Source organism: Sitophilus oryzae, unplaced genomic scaffold (genome assembly GCF_002938485.1).
Source record: "Sitophilus oryzae breed Bouriz unplaced genomic scaffold, Soryzae_2.0 scaffold_1389_pilon_pilon, whole genome shotgun sequence".
NCBI lineage: Eukaryota > Metazoa > Arthropoda > Insecta > Coleoptera > Curculionidae > Sitophilus > Sitophilus oryzae.
Window position 1 is genome coordinate 684,173 of NW_022146047.1, and position 17,267 is coordinate 701,439.

General features: G+C 31.5%; 2 protein-coding genes across 5 annotated transcripts in view; one reads left to right on the forward strand and one right to left on the reverse strand.

Moving 5' to 3' along the window:
• Positions 1–17,267, forward strand: part of LOC115875498 (beta-alanine transporter) — a 934,216-nt gene that overhangs the window by 616,858 nt on the left and 300,091 nt on the right. The gene's annotated exons all lie outside the window — the stretch shown is intronic.
• Positions 1–17,267, reverse strand: part of LOC115875507 (prolactin-releasing peptide receptor-like) — a 329,200-nt gene that overhangs the window by 27,922 nt on the left and 284,011 nt on the right. Inside the window, exons 5-9 of the mRNA XM_030890983.1 lie at positions 8,828–9,432; positions 7,757–8,050; positions 7,402–7,595; positions 4,643–4,755; positions 3,225–3,244 (exon numbers count right to left, since the gene is read on the reverse strand). Coding sequence (XP_030746843.1) covers positions 3,225–3,244; positions 4,643–4,755; positions 7,402–7,595; positions 7,757–8,050; positions 8,828–9,192 — 986 coding nt within the window. The 5' untranslated portion in view covers positions 9,193–9,432. The remainder of the gene's footprint in view (positions 1–3,224; positions 3,245–4,642; positions 4,756–7,401; positions 7,596–7,756; positions 8,051–8,827; positions 9,433–17,267) is intronic.

Below are 17,267 nucleotides of genomic sequence, written 5' to 3' on the forward strand. Positions count from 1 at the left end.
ATAACTCGATTACATTTTTTCAGTTTTATACAGTTTTTCTCACAATATTTTGATGTTACTTGTCAGTCAAATTTTAAATACATATATTAATTTCCTGCTATGCGTTCCAGTTGTACCAACTTATTTCTTTGTAAAATAAAATAAACTACTTTGAAATTAAAATGACAGACACATCTATCACTATCAAGGATCTTCTCGTTGGATAGACTATATATAACATAAAAATCATGTTTGGTTGACGTATTCAATTGTTTTCGGTCATTTCTTGTTTCACCGGAAATGACTACAACTTTTGATTTTTAAATGACACCCTCGGTATTTTTTTAATTTATTCGATAGAAAATGACACTCATTACATTATATATTTTTAGTATTATTATTTTTTTATATTAACTTTTGATCATTCTGGCTTAAAAAATGCATTTTAAATTTCAATCTAGAGTGCCATCGCTGTGTTAAAAACACTAATTTGTAACCAAGGAGCCTTGCAAAAATAGATTTGATCATCTAATGGTTTTAGTGTATTGTCCTGGCCGGTTAAAAGATATCCAAATCGTATTTTTAATCATATCTCAATTTTATGAAATGGAACGAGGCTGGATCAGTAGCATACTCGGAAAAGGCATTTTTTACGAATAATTTGGTATCACACATTTATTGTCGTTACATTTATGGTCATGGCACTCTAAATTGAAATTTAATATTCTATTTTTTTAATTGAAAATGTCAATAAAAAATTAAATAATGACATATGATATGTCATTCTATTCAGAATGTCATTTTCTTTGAAATGAAATAAAAAAAAATCCAGGGTGCCATTTAAAAATCAAAAGTTGTAGTCATTTCCGGTGAAACGGGAAGTGACTGAAAACAATTGAACAACCAATCCTAATTTATGTCAAATACTAACATACTCGTACCAAAAAAAATGGATAATATTATATTTTATACAGAGTGGTTTTTGAAATATAACCAATTTATAAGTATATGCGTAAAGTTTCTCTTTATTTCAAGCTTTGCTAAAATTCTAAAATTGGAAATGTTTAATATTTTCTAACCAGGAAATATTGTCTTCTTCAAAATTCATTCTACTAAAATTTACAGTATTTCGTTTGATATGTACACGGTGAGTTAAAATTATATGCTGTGTACAGAGTGGGTCAAATTGGACGCATTTAAAGGGAAACACCCTTTTCTATATAGGAGATAGACGAAAACTAATATCTGTGTCTGGAGCTCAATTTTTTATCAAAAACATGATGGTGAAAACCGCACATTTATATCTGTTATCGTTACGGAGTTACGAGGTGTTTTTCAAAAATATGCATTTTTAACAAATCGCTGTAACTTTTTTGCTATGGAAAATGTTGTGTTTTTACGAAAACATCTCCAAAGCACCTTTTTACGTAGAATTTAACGATTTAAGTATATATTTTTTTAATTAATAAATGATTTAAGAATTATCAACAGAATTTTTTTTTATATGGGACACCCTGTATATTTTTAATTCATTGAAAATAATTTACAATAACCTTTCCAAAAATGTAGCATACTTGATATTTTGCTGGATTCCTCTCCGAGATATGAAGTTTTTAAAAATTCACCCACTTTGAATAAGTAGGCTTTGAAGGGCACCGGCTGTAATGCAAAAAAAATCTAGCTGTGAGCGGCAATTAAAATGAAAATAATATTTGCAATGAGAGATGCAGTATTTTTATAATATTTTTAGATATCGATATGCGGTTTTCACCATCATCTTTTTGATAAAAATTGAGCTCCAAACACCGATATTAGTTTTCATCTATCTCCTATAGAAAAGGGTGTTTCCCTTTAAAAGCGTCCAATTTGACCCACCCTGTACAGAAAATTTAGTCTACAAACAAAAATAGGATTTCCATACAAATTTATGAAAATTAATGGAAAATACCTTGACTGATAATACATACCGTGTGCATGCATCGTATTATAGTAAATCGCTTGAAAATTTTGAACTGTCCTAATAATGACTCTCCTATTCATTTTACAGCGAAGTATATACAGGGTGTCCCACAATTACTGCGACAAACTGAAAGGGGTTGTAGAGGGCATCAAAACAAGTCATTTGAGTAAACGAAATAGGAACCCATGTTCGGTATTATTGAAATGAGAGGAAGGAACTTGACTGGACGTGCACTAAGGTACCAACACGGACTGCACGCCGGGTTTGCCAGGGTTCGTACATCCGTGAACAGGCGTGTGCATTTGTGTCTTCAACAGAATGGACCCATCTTTGAGCAGTTTTTGTAAATGTTTTGAATAAATATAGAAATTTACGTTGCACTCCACCTCCTGCTAAAACGGCACATTTCCGGACATGGGTTCCTATACTTAAATGCCTTTACTTTCAGTTTGTCGCACCAATTGTGGGACACCCTGTATTTAATAAATACATTTTTAAAGGTTAACAACTGATAGGTATGTTGACATTGTTACCTGTTTGCATTGTTACCTGTTCAGTTTTAATTTAAAATTAAATTGACCGAAGTTGTTCAAAATTGACATGTGTATTCAGAATTTGCAGACCTTTAATAAACCTATTTACGACTTCACAAGGGAACCAATATTTGGACAGTTCAAAATTTGCATGAAATTTCCTATGTTTCCAAAGCCGATTTATTATTCCATGTTTAAAAATATACAACTTTAATTTAAATATATGTTTGTATCGGCCTATACATTGAAAAAAATATTTTTGAAATATGCGCTGCTAGTGTTTTATGACTCTCGCTTTAGGCATAATAAATTTGGAAATGTAAATGGTAAATTTACAAATCCGCCATCTGTAATCACGAGCAACAAGACTCTAGAAAAGCAATTATTATTATATTTAATCTCTAATATAACCTTTATCAATATGACATTCAACTAGAACTCTATTCATAGATAATTGAAATTTGCACAGAAACAAGATACAATAAGTTATTTTCTGTATATATAGAGCGCTTAAAGTGGACACAGATTGAAGCCTGGCTCTAATCTGCACTGTGCTAGTTTAAGTAGATAGAAATTGGAATTTCTAGACAATGATTCGAAAATTAAATTAGAAAGCAGATAAAGTAGTGCATAAAGAAATTTAATTTTAGCTATAATTTGGAGCACGAACTAAGCTCGTTCCAATTTAGCTTTAATTAAGCAAATTGCCCTTTGTTAATTGCAAATGTTGGCCATTTTTATTAAGTTGTTACTTTCTATTTGAGTATTTAGTCTAAAAAGGCACGTGGTTCAAAAACGCCCAAAAGTCTACTAAAAATTAATGTATTCAAATATTGCACGCTAATGTCATTTTTGTAGCTGTGAAATCAGAAGACCCATAACGATGCTAACATTCCTAATCGCGAGCTAACGTTACATCCATTCAGCATTATACAAGGTGAATCTTAAATAAATATAAAAAATTTTAGGGGTGGTATACAGGGTGGCGCCTCTCACACGCCGCGGAAGCTTCTAGGAGAACGACAGTTTGTATTGAAATGAAATTTTGTGAGCTTATGTAGGTTAATTCAGAGCACTTTATCAAAAAATATAGAGAGTTCTACAGGGTATCCCCAAAAAAAGTTACCTATCAAAGTTGTGTTTTTTGTAACGGAACACCCTATATATTAATTGATTTTCTGATTCTGGGAGAAAAATAAAGGTGAGTTTTATAAGAGATTTAATTCTATAATAATTAAAATATGTTTTAAATGTGTATCTTTTTAGTACCGTTGAGTATTTTACTCTGCAATCTTTATTTTTTGTTAAATTAACAGAAGTTATATAACTGCCACCGTAGCTGCGGCCAATATTATATGACACCGAACAATTTAATTTTTGAAATATATATAGCCACATATTCTCTATTTTTTTTATTTCTTTATGTCCTCCAAAATTTTAAATATTTTTTAACTTAAAAAACGATTAATGTTAGGTATAGAGTATTTAACATTTTTTAACAGAGATTATTTAACAGAGAATTTATGTAAGTAATAAAAAAATGAGGGTAGCTATTTAAAATAAGAAAGTTCCTGTCAACTTCTGGTATTTCCGGAAGTGCCGCTATTATGAGCGAATGAATATATTTTCAATCTATAGATCTCGTCGTGAAACAGTGATGTGCAAAAAATCTCCGATCTAGATATCATAGTTCTCTAGAAACTTCTAATGCACGCTCGACCTGGAACGCCCTGTATATCAACACCAGGAGCACGTCTATAAGGGTTTTCCGCCAAAAAATGTTGAAAATCATGCATTTTCTTTTAAATTTTTCTGGATATTTTAGAAAACTTTTTAGAACCGCCACCGCAAATGTTCCTACGATATAATTTCTTAATCTTTGATATTACCATGGCTTTACTCTATGGTTACCGCACTAAAAGGGATGCAAATACAAAAAAATCCGGTGGCTCTCAAAATTTAGTTTGTGTGCAGCTACTTACTACTTAACCTGCTTAATATATTTTTTAAATTTTTCTTATGCTGAGTAGGGAACTACTAGTATACATCTAATATATACTTTTCCTAACATCGAAAATAAATTAAGTTATTGCGCACCATATCCTTCATTACCATTGCATGTTCTTTCGGATCTCCAGTTTGTGAATCGGCTGTTAGATGGTACTCTGACGATCGATGCGTCGAAACAGGGAAGTACTTGCTTGAACTCTTTGCGGAAGTTCTCGTTCAGCCATGCGTAGAGGAACGGGTTGTAGCAGGTGGATGACATTGCCATTTGGTGAACTGAAATTAATAACAATTTATTAATATTATAAAAACTAAAAACGTTATTTTGGGTTTTAAAACTTAGAAAAAGACTTCATGAAATTTGTATATCATTATTCATAAATCATTGTTCATAAATAACGGCTAACATTACGATATACAGGGTGGTCCGAAATGAAATCGGGAAAGTTCTACAGCATATTCTGCAGACAAAAATAAGTAAAAAAATCATATAAAGGGTATAGCCGGATTAGTATAGAAAATCTGCCCCGCGGGTTTTTTGACTTGCACTCAAGGGATCGATTTGCTCACTTTCTGTTTTACCGGAAATGGCTATAACTTTTGATTTTTAAATGGAACCCTCGGTATTTTTTTACTTTAATCGATAGAAAATGACATTCTGAATAGAATACTGGCATATTATATGTCAACTTTTGACATTCTCACTTAATAAAAAATTGTATTATAAAATTCAATCTAGAGTGCCATGGCTATGTTAAAAATACTAATTCTTAATCAAGGAGCCTTGGAAAAATATATTTGATCGTCTAAATAAAATAATTTGATACCACGCACTTGGTATTTCGAGTCAAATTTTCGTTACGAACCGAATTCTATTCAGAGTGTTATTTTCTATCGAATAAAGTAAAAAATACCTAGGGTGCCATTTAAAAATTAAAAGTTGTAGTCATTTCCGGTGAAACAAGAAATGGCCGAAAACAATTGAATACGTCAATCAATCCTAATTTATGTCATATATTAACATATTATCAAATCTTGTTTTTTTTACTGAAAAAATAAAAATGTTAGAGTTAACCACTTTTCAGACGCCACACAGAGGGGATTTATAAACTTTTTACAAATGATTTTTGTATCTGAAACTTACTATGTTTTCGACACTTTTCCGATTACAACTCTGATCACCCTGTACAGTGAACTGTCTAAAAAGATTAAGATTAATTGAAGGGTAAAAAAAATTTAAAATTTTGATAATAAGATTATTTCGCCATATTAACTCATTATACTAAAACGTACCCAAGAAGAAGCTTAAGAAATAGTATTCCCAGGCGATCATCTCTTTATTGAAGTCGTTAATAATATTGACGACGTTTAGCGGCAACCAGGATAAGAGAAACACGGCGACCATAGCAATCATTTTATTTTAAAATTTGTTTTATTTTGCAGAAAAATGGTTGAACACGTATTTTCTATCGCTTTTCACCAAAACCAATAGTTTTTTAAATAAAAAATATTTAAGGGGTTGTTCATCCCTTAAAATTTGGGTCTTGAAAAATCCCTACTTATTGAACCTCTACACCTAACAATCTATACGTAAGCCAAAATTCAGCTTTTTACTCCCATTGGTTTCAGCTTGATGAAAAGGGGGTTGTATTCACCCCCTATGGGACAATCGTCGTGGAAAAAAATATCTTCGTATGTCAAAAACAAAAATAAAAATACGTGTTCAAGCATTTTGTCGCGAAACTAGTGGATTCTTAAATAAAAAACATTTCAATATTGAAAGGGTAGTTACCCACAGAAATGTTTTTTATTTAAGAAATTGAATTTTCAAGTTTTATAAAATTCTTTCTTATTGCTCGCCTACTTTGTATAAGAAACCTTTGTGCAAAATTTCGAGTCTCTAGACCCAGAGGTTTAAGCTGTGCATTGATATGTGCCTATATCCGTCACTTACAGTCACTTTCACAGACATTTTTTTAAGTGTCCGTTAACTAAAGGACAATTAAATTTAAAGGTGCCATTTATTTGATGTGACGTACAGGTCATCAATCAGTGTTAAAATGGCACTTAAAAGACCCTTAACCTAACGGTCTCTTAAAAAAAATGTTGATGCAAGTGGCTGTTAGTGAGACAGTTTATTATTCTATTATATAAGTAGATTTCACATTACGTTTAGAGCCAAAAATCTGTTATTTTGAACAGATTAGCAAAAACTAGCAGTCACTTTTAACACAGTTAATAAGATTAAGCATTGATAAATAAGACAGTGAAAAGCATTGAGCTTAATACGCATTAATAGGATACCAAATGCTTAACCGAATGAACGCTTAATTTTTTCTTTTTTCATTTTGAACAATAGAAAACAAAACCGATAAAAGTTTATATATGCATTTTTAAAATACTAGTAAGTAAAATATTATATTATTCTACATACATGAAGGTACACAATCCATGTTTCACTTTTCGCAAAAAATTATTGAAAACACAATAAAACCAAACGACATTAGTAACGAAAATTTAAGTAATGATAGCCAGCATAACATTTTGTCTTGCCAAAGCTAATTTTGGATCAACGTAACTAGGGAATACGGTAAAAATTTATAATAATTTTTTTTTAGCTTAATAGATAGATATGTTGCCTGTCGTTTCAAATATTAATTATGAGAATATTGCTCATTTCAGAATTTTAAATTTTGGCCACGAATTTGGAAAAAATCCCCTCTGTGCACCACCCGGTATTTATAAACTTTTTTACATATTTTTATCTGAAAAATATGTTGTCGACATTTTCCGATTACAACTCTGATCACCCTGTACAGTGAACTGTCAAAAAAGATTAAGATTAATTGAAAATAAAAAGAATTTAACATTTTGGATAATAAGATTATTTCGCCATATTAACTCATTATACTAAAAACGTACCCAAGAAGAAGCTTAAGAAGTAGTATTCCCAGGCGATCATCTCTTTATTGAAGTCGTTAATAATATTGACGACGTTTAGCGGCAGCCAGGATAATAGAAACACGGCGACCATAGCAATCAGCATCCTGTTCGTCCTCTTCTTTCTTTCTCTATCCGCTTCCTCTTTTCTACTATTTTTCGAGCCAGGCTTTGCTCTGAAAGGAAAAACAATGTTTAGGCTTAAATGCCTATTAAGAAACGATGTTTTAACAGGTAAATTGTATAGCTATAGCCTTCAGACATACTAAATATCTACTGTGACAAGATCTACTGTAACACATTACTTAATCCAAAGTTAAAAATAATTTTACTATACCTGGCTCTATCGTTCAATTTAATAGACACACAAATATAACAGTAGGCCATAATGAGAAACGGAATGAGAAATTGCAGAGCAGCTGTGATAACTCCAAACGCTGCTCTCCACTGTTCCACTGGCCAGTCTTCTTCGCAGTAGTATCTGGTGATGTTGTTAGGATCCTGGACATGTTTCATGTAGATGCCGTAAGGGCTTGTTACTAGGATAGCGAATATCCAGATGATGATTATGATTGCTACGCACGTGGAGAGCTTCATGCGGGGGTGGAAGGGGTAGATTATGACAAAGTATCTGAAAATATAGAAAATATATGATGTGTATTTGGCTGATCTAGGATAATCTACAACATTAATATTAAGATTACTATATTATTATTAAAATTATTGATGTCAAAGTGAAGAAGAAGGGTGTTTTTAGAGAAGCAATCAAAAGATAAAAAAAAACGCTGCTGACACTATCGAAATGTTGATATAATAATATTCTGATGTTTAAACTATCCCTTTAAAAGCAACTTTTTCCAAAGCCTACCACGACTTCACTGAGGCATCGTTTCTTATTCACTGTCATTGATATCTTCAATGACATATTAGAATTTGTCGATTTTAGAAGAAACTGATCGTTTCTATCTTATTTTTATTAGAATAATCATAATGAAGAGGGCTACTGTAACCGTGTTATAAAAATAAGGTAATTAAGGGCTTATTTTCTCGTATTTATTAGAATTTTACTAATAATTTTGGTTTGAAAAATTGAAAAAAGATATCAAGATGCGGTTTTCGCTGATTTTTTAAGCTTTTATTACTAGACTAAAAATTGACATAAAACTTGATAAAATTACTGGTTACTTTTAAATTTAATCAATATAAAAATAAATTACAACTTTCTTAAGGCTAACTGGCAGTAAGTGAAAATTATTATCGATTGTCATCTTTGGTGCCAGTCGTCTTTGACGCCATTTTTTTGAATCAAATGGTATTTATTATTGCTACTTTACAAATTGCGCCCCTGTATATTTGAACGGAAAAGAATTTCAACAAAAAATGATTAAATATTTTGATTATATCTTACCTGTCTATAGCAATTGACATCAAAGTTAGGGTAGATATATAGACGCTGGTTCCTTGAGCGTAGGGCACCATATGACAGATAAGACTACCAAACACCCATTTCCCTAAAAATGTGTACAGCGGAGTGAAGGGCACTGCCAAAACACATAGTAAAATATCGGACAGCGCTAGATTAGTGATGAATAAGTTCGTTACAGTCCTCATCGCTTTGTTTCTGAACACTACGAAGCACACTAAAACGTTTCCGCACACTCCCACCACGAATATGGTAGTGTACGCTATAAGAAACAACACTTGGACACCTTTTTTGTCTATTATGTCTAGTTTGTGGACCGTTGTAACGTTTATCCCGTCCACCACCGGCATTTTTGTTGTGTTTTGTCACTACTGCACTAAATAAACACGTTTATAAATAGTTCGTGTAGGTCTTTTAACATTTTGATCACTGATAACAATGGTGTAATGTTAGAATGAAAATATCAACATTCTTTGAGTGTTGTTTTGGTGTGTTTTCATTTATTTCTGGTTAGTAGTTCGGGTGTTCTCGGAAAAGTACCAGATTGTCGCCTATGGTCCATTTTCACCTCACTGTGATTCGATTAGCACCTGAAACAAATTAATAGAGAGTTAATATTTTTGTAGAACAATACTAGACGTACGGTAGTGTAGGTATTATTTATCATAAATAAGAAATATAATAATAATTGTATTCTATAATCTTGCTGAGTTGAGGATTAAGTAATTTTGTACAGGGTGGCGCCTCTCATACGCCGCGGAGGGTCCACGGAGAACCACAGTTTGTATTGAAATAAAATTTTGTAAGCATATGTAGGTTAATTCAGAGCACTTTTTAAAAATATAGAGAGTTCTACAGGGTGTCCCCAAAAATAGTTACATATCAAAGTTGTGTTTTTTGCAATGGAATGCACCCTATTATGAACTACATGTTACAATTTCAAATAAACCATATTCGAAAATGTGAAAAGTTGACATATGATATGTCATTCTATTCAGAGTGTCATTTTCTATCGAATGAAGTAAAAAAAATACCAAGGGTGCCATTTAAATATCAAAAGTTGTAGTCATTTCCGGTGAAACAGGAAGTGACCGAAAACAACTGAATACGTCATTCATGATTCTCCTAATTTATGTCATATACTAACATCAAATCTCGTTTTTTTTAATTGAAAAAGTAAAAAAGTTATAGGGGTGAGCCACTTTTGAGACGCACCCGGTATATTAATTGATTTTCGGATTCTGGGAGAAAAATAAAGGTAAATTTTATAAGAGAAGTATATGACTAAAATGTAAGGTTTTTGACATATTTACCATTTTCTAGAAATAAAGAAGAATTTTTAAATTACAATAAAAGCTACCTAAATTGGAATTTACCCGGTATAGCCTAATATGTATGTAGTTAAATTAAATATTGTACTTTAAATCAAATTAAAACTTGATCCAAAAAGTTATACAGGGTGTGACAAAATTAATATTGAACATTGGTCACCTTTAAAAGCATGTTGCTCTTTTATTTTAAACGGAACACTCAATATATTATTCCCATATTCAATGGAGAGTTCATGTCTCTTTAAAATACTATTAAGGTTGCCTACCCCTCAAACAAAGATTTTCCTAGATATTTTCATTTACATGATTTGATCTGAGTAGATCTTTATTATTTGAAAAAATCTAGGTGGCTGTGATACATCTGACGTTACTTCAACATAGCTGTCTAATTAGTCCAACTTTAACGACTAGTTATCATTTTGTGTCAGTTAAAACAAAAAAAAAATCTAAGAAATTTTCCGAAAATGCAAACTTATCCTACATCAGAGAGGATTGATACTTTTTTATTAGTTGGTGAATTATTAGTTGGTGCATTCACCAATTAATAGAATACTTAAATACTCCTCATTTTATATAGTCTGGGTTTTTTATGGGGATATGTTAGACAGTGTTTACAAAACTCGACCAACTATTGTCGACAATTATTTCAACTATAATGTTCTAATTTAAATAGTTTTGTTTTTCTGTCACTAATAAATAACATTGATATTAAGACGTCATTTAGATAAATTGCCATTTTTTAACAAAAAAATAGTGAATTATCAACCAGCAAGTCAGATTTTGAAGAAAAATGATTCAGGAAGATCTTGCGCAAGAAATTATTAACCAGGCAGAGGCGGCTACAGCACAAATACTGCCGGAAAAATGCATGTATACATGTGAGTAATGTCTGTGTAGTAGTGGTAATAAGTAGTGGCTGTTGAATAAATTAAATAAATTGTACGCTAGAAATGCGTTTATGATTTCTAGGCTTTATTTTCATATTTTTCTCTAAAACGGCATAGAAATTTGGAAAACTATAAACAGGATTATCCATTTTAGAATAAACAAAAAGTCTTTAAAATTTACTAGTAGAAAATTATTCTTTAACTTTTTTCCATAGAAGTAACTGAATTATATTATGATGTTATTTCAATAATTCATATAATACATAACTAGTTTACCATAAATAGTTATTTTTTATTCAAAACGATAAAATGGATAAAATGCGATTTTATCGTCGTGTACAAAACAATATTTTTTTCCATAGCGAGTTACGTTTTAAAAAATATTCAGAAATTATTATTTTAAGGAATTTATTACGAGTAGAAAAAATATTGTTGCAATTTGTGCTAGATTGGCGTTGGTTTCTATGTAATTTGACAAATAAATAAAGCTGTCTCTTTAGTTGTCAGTTTTGAGTCAATATTTTTTAATTCTCTTTCGTGTCGATTGCTGATTGAATTGGAGCCAGAAATGGCTCAAAACGAAATAAGTAAATTACCAACAGATATCCAGGCTGAGACGACAAACGCCATATCCAAACTACTTTCATTTAAATCCCGAATAACTTATGAAAAGGAATATAAAAATTTTCAAAAATGGAAGCAAATAAAAAACGTGGGAGAAGAAATAAAGTTTTTAACCTATCCTCGCTGTTAAATTATCATTTTATCTACTATTTTTGATAGATATAAGCAATATAAGGCAATTTTAACAGTTGCTGTGGAAAAAATGAATTTATATGATATTAAGATTTTTTTAATCTAAAACAACGTTTCCCTTGTCTTCGTAGTATTACGTCTAATTACGTCTATTCGTAATTACATATTTTAAAATAACGTCATTGTCAAACTAGCACATCTCTCTACCCACAGAATAATAATTAGAATAATTGAGTGTGAATTAGGTATCCAAATATGTGTCTACTATCGAAGTTATTTTGGTTCTTTCAGCTAGTTTGCTCCGATTTCAAAACATTGATTTACTTAAAATATGACATTTTTTAACGATTTGAGGTTAGTTAAGTGGGCAGAAATATAAACTATCAAAGGAATAATACAGTTTGTTACTAAAATACAGAAAATATTCTATATGTATTTACTTTTTAGTTTATGAATCTATATGGTTAGTAGGTGTGTTTGTTTATTTATTTATTTATCAGATACTAATCTACCGCATTGTTATTAACAACAAAAGTTAACGCTAATTGTTTGAGTGTTAAAAAATATTTTAGTGCAAGTGTAAATAATGAAACACAAAATATAATTTTAATTTATAGAACATACAGGGTAAGTTTTAAATAAGTGCAAATATTTTCAGGGCTGGTAGATCTTGATAAAAAAACATAATTCCTCTTTACCATTTTTCAAGTAAATCTAAAATAACCGAGATATTTATTTTGAAAATTTCCAAAAAAATGATTTTTTGCTATAATTTTGAGAAGCACTGGATCTTTTCTGTATTTTTTTTCTTGTAAATTTAATCTACTACCTATGTTGCCATATTATCAACAAATTATATTTTTTTGGGGTCAAAATATACTACCCCTAAAAATATTTGCACTTATTTAATACTCACCCTATATATGTACAGGGTGGTCAAAATTGGTGTGTTTTAACAGAGAAAATCTATTTCCTGACTAGTAGAGCAAAACCGACATAGATGTCATGGGCTCGATTTCTGAGACACGTTTAATGGCGTACACCGCCTGTTGATATTTTCACTGCCAACTGAGATACCGAGTCTTTTTGAATTTTTTACCATTTGGAAAATTGCCTATAACTTTTGTATTTCGCGGAATAATAAAATTCTGTAAAAACGTTCTTAAGGCACTTTTTTATGCACAATCCAGTGGCGTAGTCAGTTTTTTTCTATACTTGCTCTTTTTGTCAGAAATTAAAATTATTATTATTATTATTAATTAAAAATTTTTGAGACGGTAAATCAACAATCTATATTAGTATTACCAATTACAATTAAAACGCCAGGGTTACAACTGGTACTATTAAATGTAGAATTTAGAGAGAATTGGATTGGAACAAGGAGCCCATATCTTGGTCTACTAGGTTCTGTAATTCAACTCCTTTCGACTTTTTTATGGGGGAAATTATAAGGGAAGAACCATTGGCATGAGAGAAGAATTACAGAAGGCTACTAGGCAAGCTTTTGGACTTACTACACCAGTTCGCCTAATAATTCGTTGTAACTCTTGACCAGTGCTGTCTTCGAAAAGAGCCTTTCTGCGGGAACAGAAGTAGCCGGTATACAAAAAAAAATCACGAGCCATTTTTGACAGCACTGGGAATATGGCACTACCATGCTAAAATATCTGTTTTATCGTTCACTCTCTGCATAGATAAATAATTTTGAAGTTCATTTTGAAAACCATTATCAGTATTGACATTAGAACTACAACTACCAAAACTACCTGAATGTTCATCTTCAGACGTAACAAATATTGAATTAAAATCAATATCAAATTCATTAACAGATGATGAAACGCTTGGTTGACGTACTTCGTTTGCGGTCCGTTAAGATTTTTTTTTGCTAAAATTAGCATCGTTGTTGTTCATTTTTCCGTATTACATTTTGTATACGATGCTTTCTATGAAATAAAATATATAAATATTATTACCTTTTTGTTAGAATGTAAAATTTTTCAAGACAAGAAATTTCAAGAGTCTTGCAAGGCAAGACAAGACTTTGCCATTCAAGAAATATGCAGGACAAGACTTTTAAAAATTTCTTGTCTTGAATTTCAAGGCAAGACAAGAATTATTGTCTTGGGCAACACTAGTCTAGAATGACCTCAATTGCTGCTATTGGGCATGTTCTTATGGCACGTTAGGGGTATTTTAAAAAATGCAAGGTTTCGTCTCTTATGTTATTCTGTTGCACTTGAGTAAATCACAAAATCTCCGCTTGGGCTCCCCTAAAATACTGGATCAAGTAAAAATAGACGTATTAGTAATAGAAAATTCTTGGCAAGAAAAAAATTTTAATTGGAACATTTTCTAAATGGAAAATTCTTGATTTATCGTCGGACTAATCAACTATCGATTCCGCACTAAATAAATATGTATAAACAAAATAAACCATCATTTAAATTGGTCCGTCTAATGCGCAAAGTTATTTATACCGTTTATCGGCCTATTAAATGAGTGCCGGCCGCCATCGTTAAGTTTTCATTAAGTGTTTTTCATCGAACCGTGCATTAGCGAAGTTTTATCGCCAATTTAATACAACAAGGCATAACGTAATGGATTACCAAACGATTAATAACGAGAATTAGACGGAGTAAAGCGTTAACGGGTTTGGTTGTTGTATTTTTATTATTTCTCGTTCGAATTTAGGTCACTGGCTGGGAGACGAAGAAAAATTAGAAAAGTTTATTGGTGTTGACGAGAAAATAAAAACAGGGGAAGACATAAACTTTCTTAATGCGATGTTCTAAGAAACTATCCACTAAAATATATTTCTTATCTAAAACGTTACGGGGTTGGTAATTCATGCAAATTTCCCAGTGCCCCGTACATTTGAATTTTTTTTATAGTCAACATGTTGATTATAGAAACAATTTAAAGAGTTTATAATGGTCGGAAAAGTAAAAGGAATAAAAAGCGTAATAAATTAAATAACACAGGAATAATAATTTTTAGGGTTTTGCCTAATTTTTGTCTTAAAGAACGGAAAAAGACAAAAAAATGCGAAAATCAATTAAATCTATGACACTTTCAATGCATTTTACCCAATTTCTAGTTCTTAAAATTTAATTGTCATCGTATCAGTGAATATCGTAAATTATTCTGAGTGCCGAGCGATAGCGGCATCCAAGGCTGCGAAAAAGCCGATGAACTACCTAGGCAAGGATCATCGGCATCCTATCTTAGTCCAGAGCTAGTACTGGGAATACCCAAATGTATGGCCCGTAGTGCACTAGAACTCTGGATCAGGGAAAAGCAGAATGTCCACTGGAGAAACAGACAGGGGTACAGGTATAGCAAGATTTTTATCTAAAGGCCTAGCTCTAAAACCACAAAGGAACTGCTAATGCTTAGCAGGAATAAGGTGCGGATTACAACAGTTCCCTTGGCAGGACATATGACTGTCCAATGTTACCTGAACAAGCTCAACCTGTATCAAGTAAATCTTTGCTGCAGACTGATAAAGATCCTGAAACAGCGGAGCACATAATATGCCACTACGAAGCTCTGGATTGCAAGCGACACTTTTTGATTGCGAAAGCTAGGCTAGAACCGGAGGAACTATGCTCCCCTATCCTATCCGGGGGTGCAGACATAGAAAGGAGATAAACACAATACGCCTCACAGGTCGCAGTGTTTACAGCATGCAGAGGACGGCCCTCCGTCCTCTGCTATTGAAAACAAAATCAGTGTGTCTGAGACAGTGTCAAAATTATCATTAAGGTTGTTTTTCTCTGTTATCACACACCGTTGTGTTTATCAGATACACCGCAAAATTAAATATATTACATTTTTGGATCCCTTTGTATCTGGGTTATCTTTCAACTTTTCGATTAGCTAAAAACTAATTCTTATACAGGGTCCGGCAATAGTGCTTCGGGCATCTGTAGCTCCTATAATAAAAAACTTAAGAATTTTGTGTAAGTACAGACCTAAAGCATAGTTTAAGGAAAAGAGTAGTTGCACTCTCACCAAAATTTTCTGCCAATTTTTGCAATCTGTCGAATATCGGCAGATTGCAAAGCGTTTCAGTTGAATTTCGTCCTTCGAGCTGCGAGGTTCGAGCGTTGCGTCCCAGCACAGAGACGGATTGACAAAAAATGAGTGCCTTACTGTGTGCTGCTATTAATTGTAGTATTAACTCAACAAATTGTTCTTTGAATTTTTTTAGTTTTTTTTAATTATATTTATTTATTTTAGAAGCTGAGATATTAAGTAATTAATTAAATGTTATTATTTTTTTAGCATGTGTGCAGATTTTAAAAATAGCTTTTTTGGATATACAGGTTGTCTCAAATATGCGCATGAAAATATTTTTTTGGTCAGGGAATTTGCCATTTTCATTCCAATAATAATTTACGAGATAATTTACATAGATTGGTTTTTGAAACAATTTTAGAGTAAATATTTTGTATCTAAAGTCTCCGCAAATTATTCATATTTTTTAATTGAAAGAATTTTATAATAGTATAATCTCTTATAAATTTAGTGAACTGTACTTTTTTATGTTTTTTTTATTTTATATATTTTTTATTATAAGTGGTCGAAATATAACAATATTCAAAATATTATAGACAAAATATTGAGTTTATATTTGAGGGAAAAAAAGTGCCACACCTAGCTTTAAACCACCGTTAATATACAGGGTGGCCCATTAGTGCGAGGAAGTCCAATATCGTCGGCGTTGTCGAAGATGTGAAAAAAGTTTTATTACATTCACATTTATGTTTGAAGGTTTATAAAAGGGCGTATCCTAAAATATTTTGTTATATACAGGGTATCACAAAAAAAAGTTATGGTAAAGTTAGTTTTATTTTTTTAAACTGCCTAACCAACTGCACCCCCCACCCCCATTTTTCTGTAGATAATCGGATTCGGCATAAAATTTTGCTAATAGTACACTATTTTTATTTGATATTGGTATATCTCAATTTTTTTAAATGCAACATTCTGTATATTATTTTTCTGTCAGATGCAGAATTAAAAAGTGAACATTTTTTATTTAAAGTGTTTCTAAATTTTTAACGGTTTTACAGATATTCACAGTAATTAATAATAAATAAATAAGTAATAAAAATATGTCATTATATATTTTTTCCGCATATCTTCCCATCAGAAGATTTTCAGATACAGAAGAATTGTTACCTACACGAAATGTGAAAATATTCTGTTTTCAAGCAAGTTTTTACTCGATGATCAATTTTTTTTAATTTTATTCTGAACTCATATTTTCCTAAATACATATCTGTGAAACTATGGCGAGTGCCACGACTATATTTTGCCTAGTTAATAGACCACGACTCTACAGCTACGTCAGTGCTCACGGGAGGTGAGAACAAGGTCATATAAAGTGGCAGAATAAGAACAAAGGATTTTACAAGGAGTAAAGCTACTAGTTTCCTTATACTA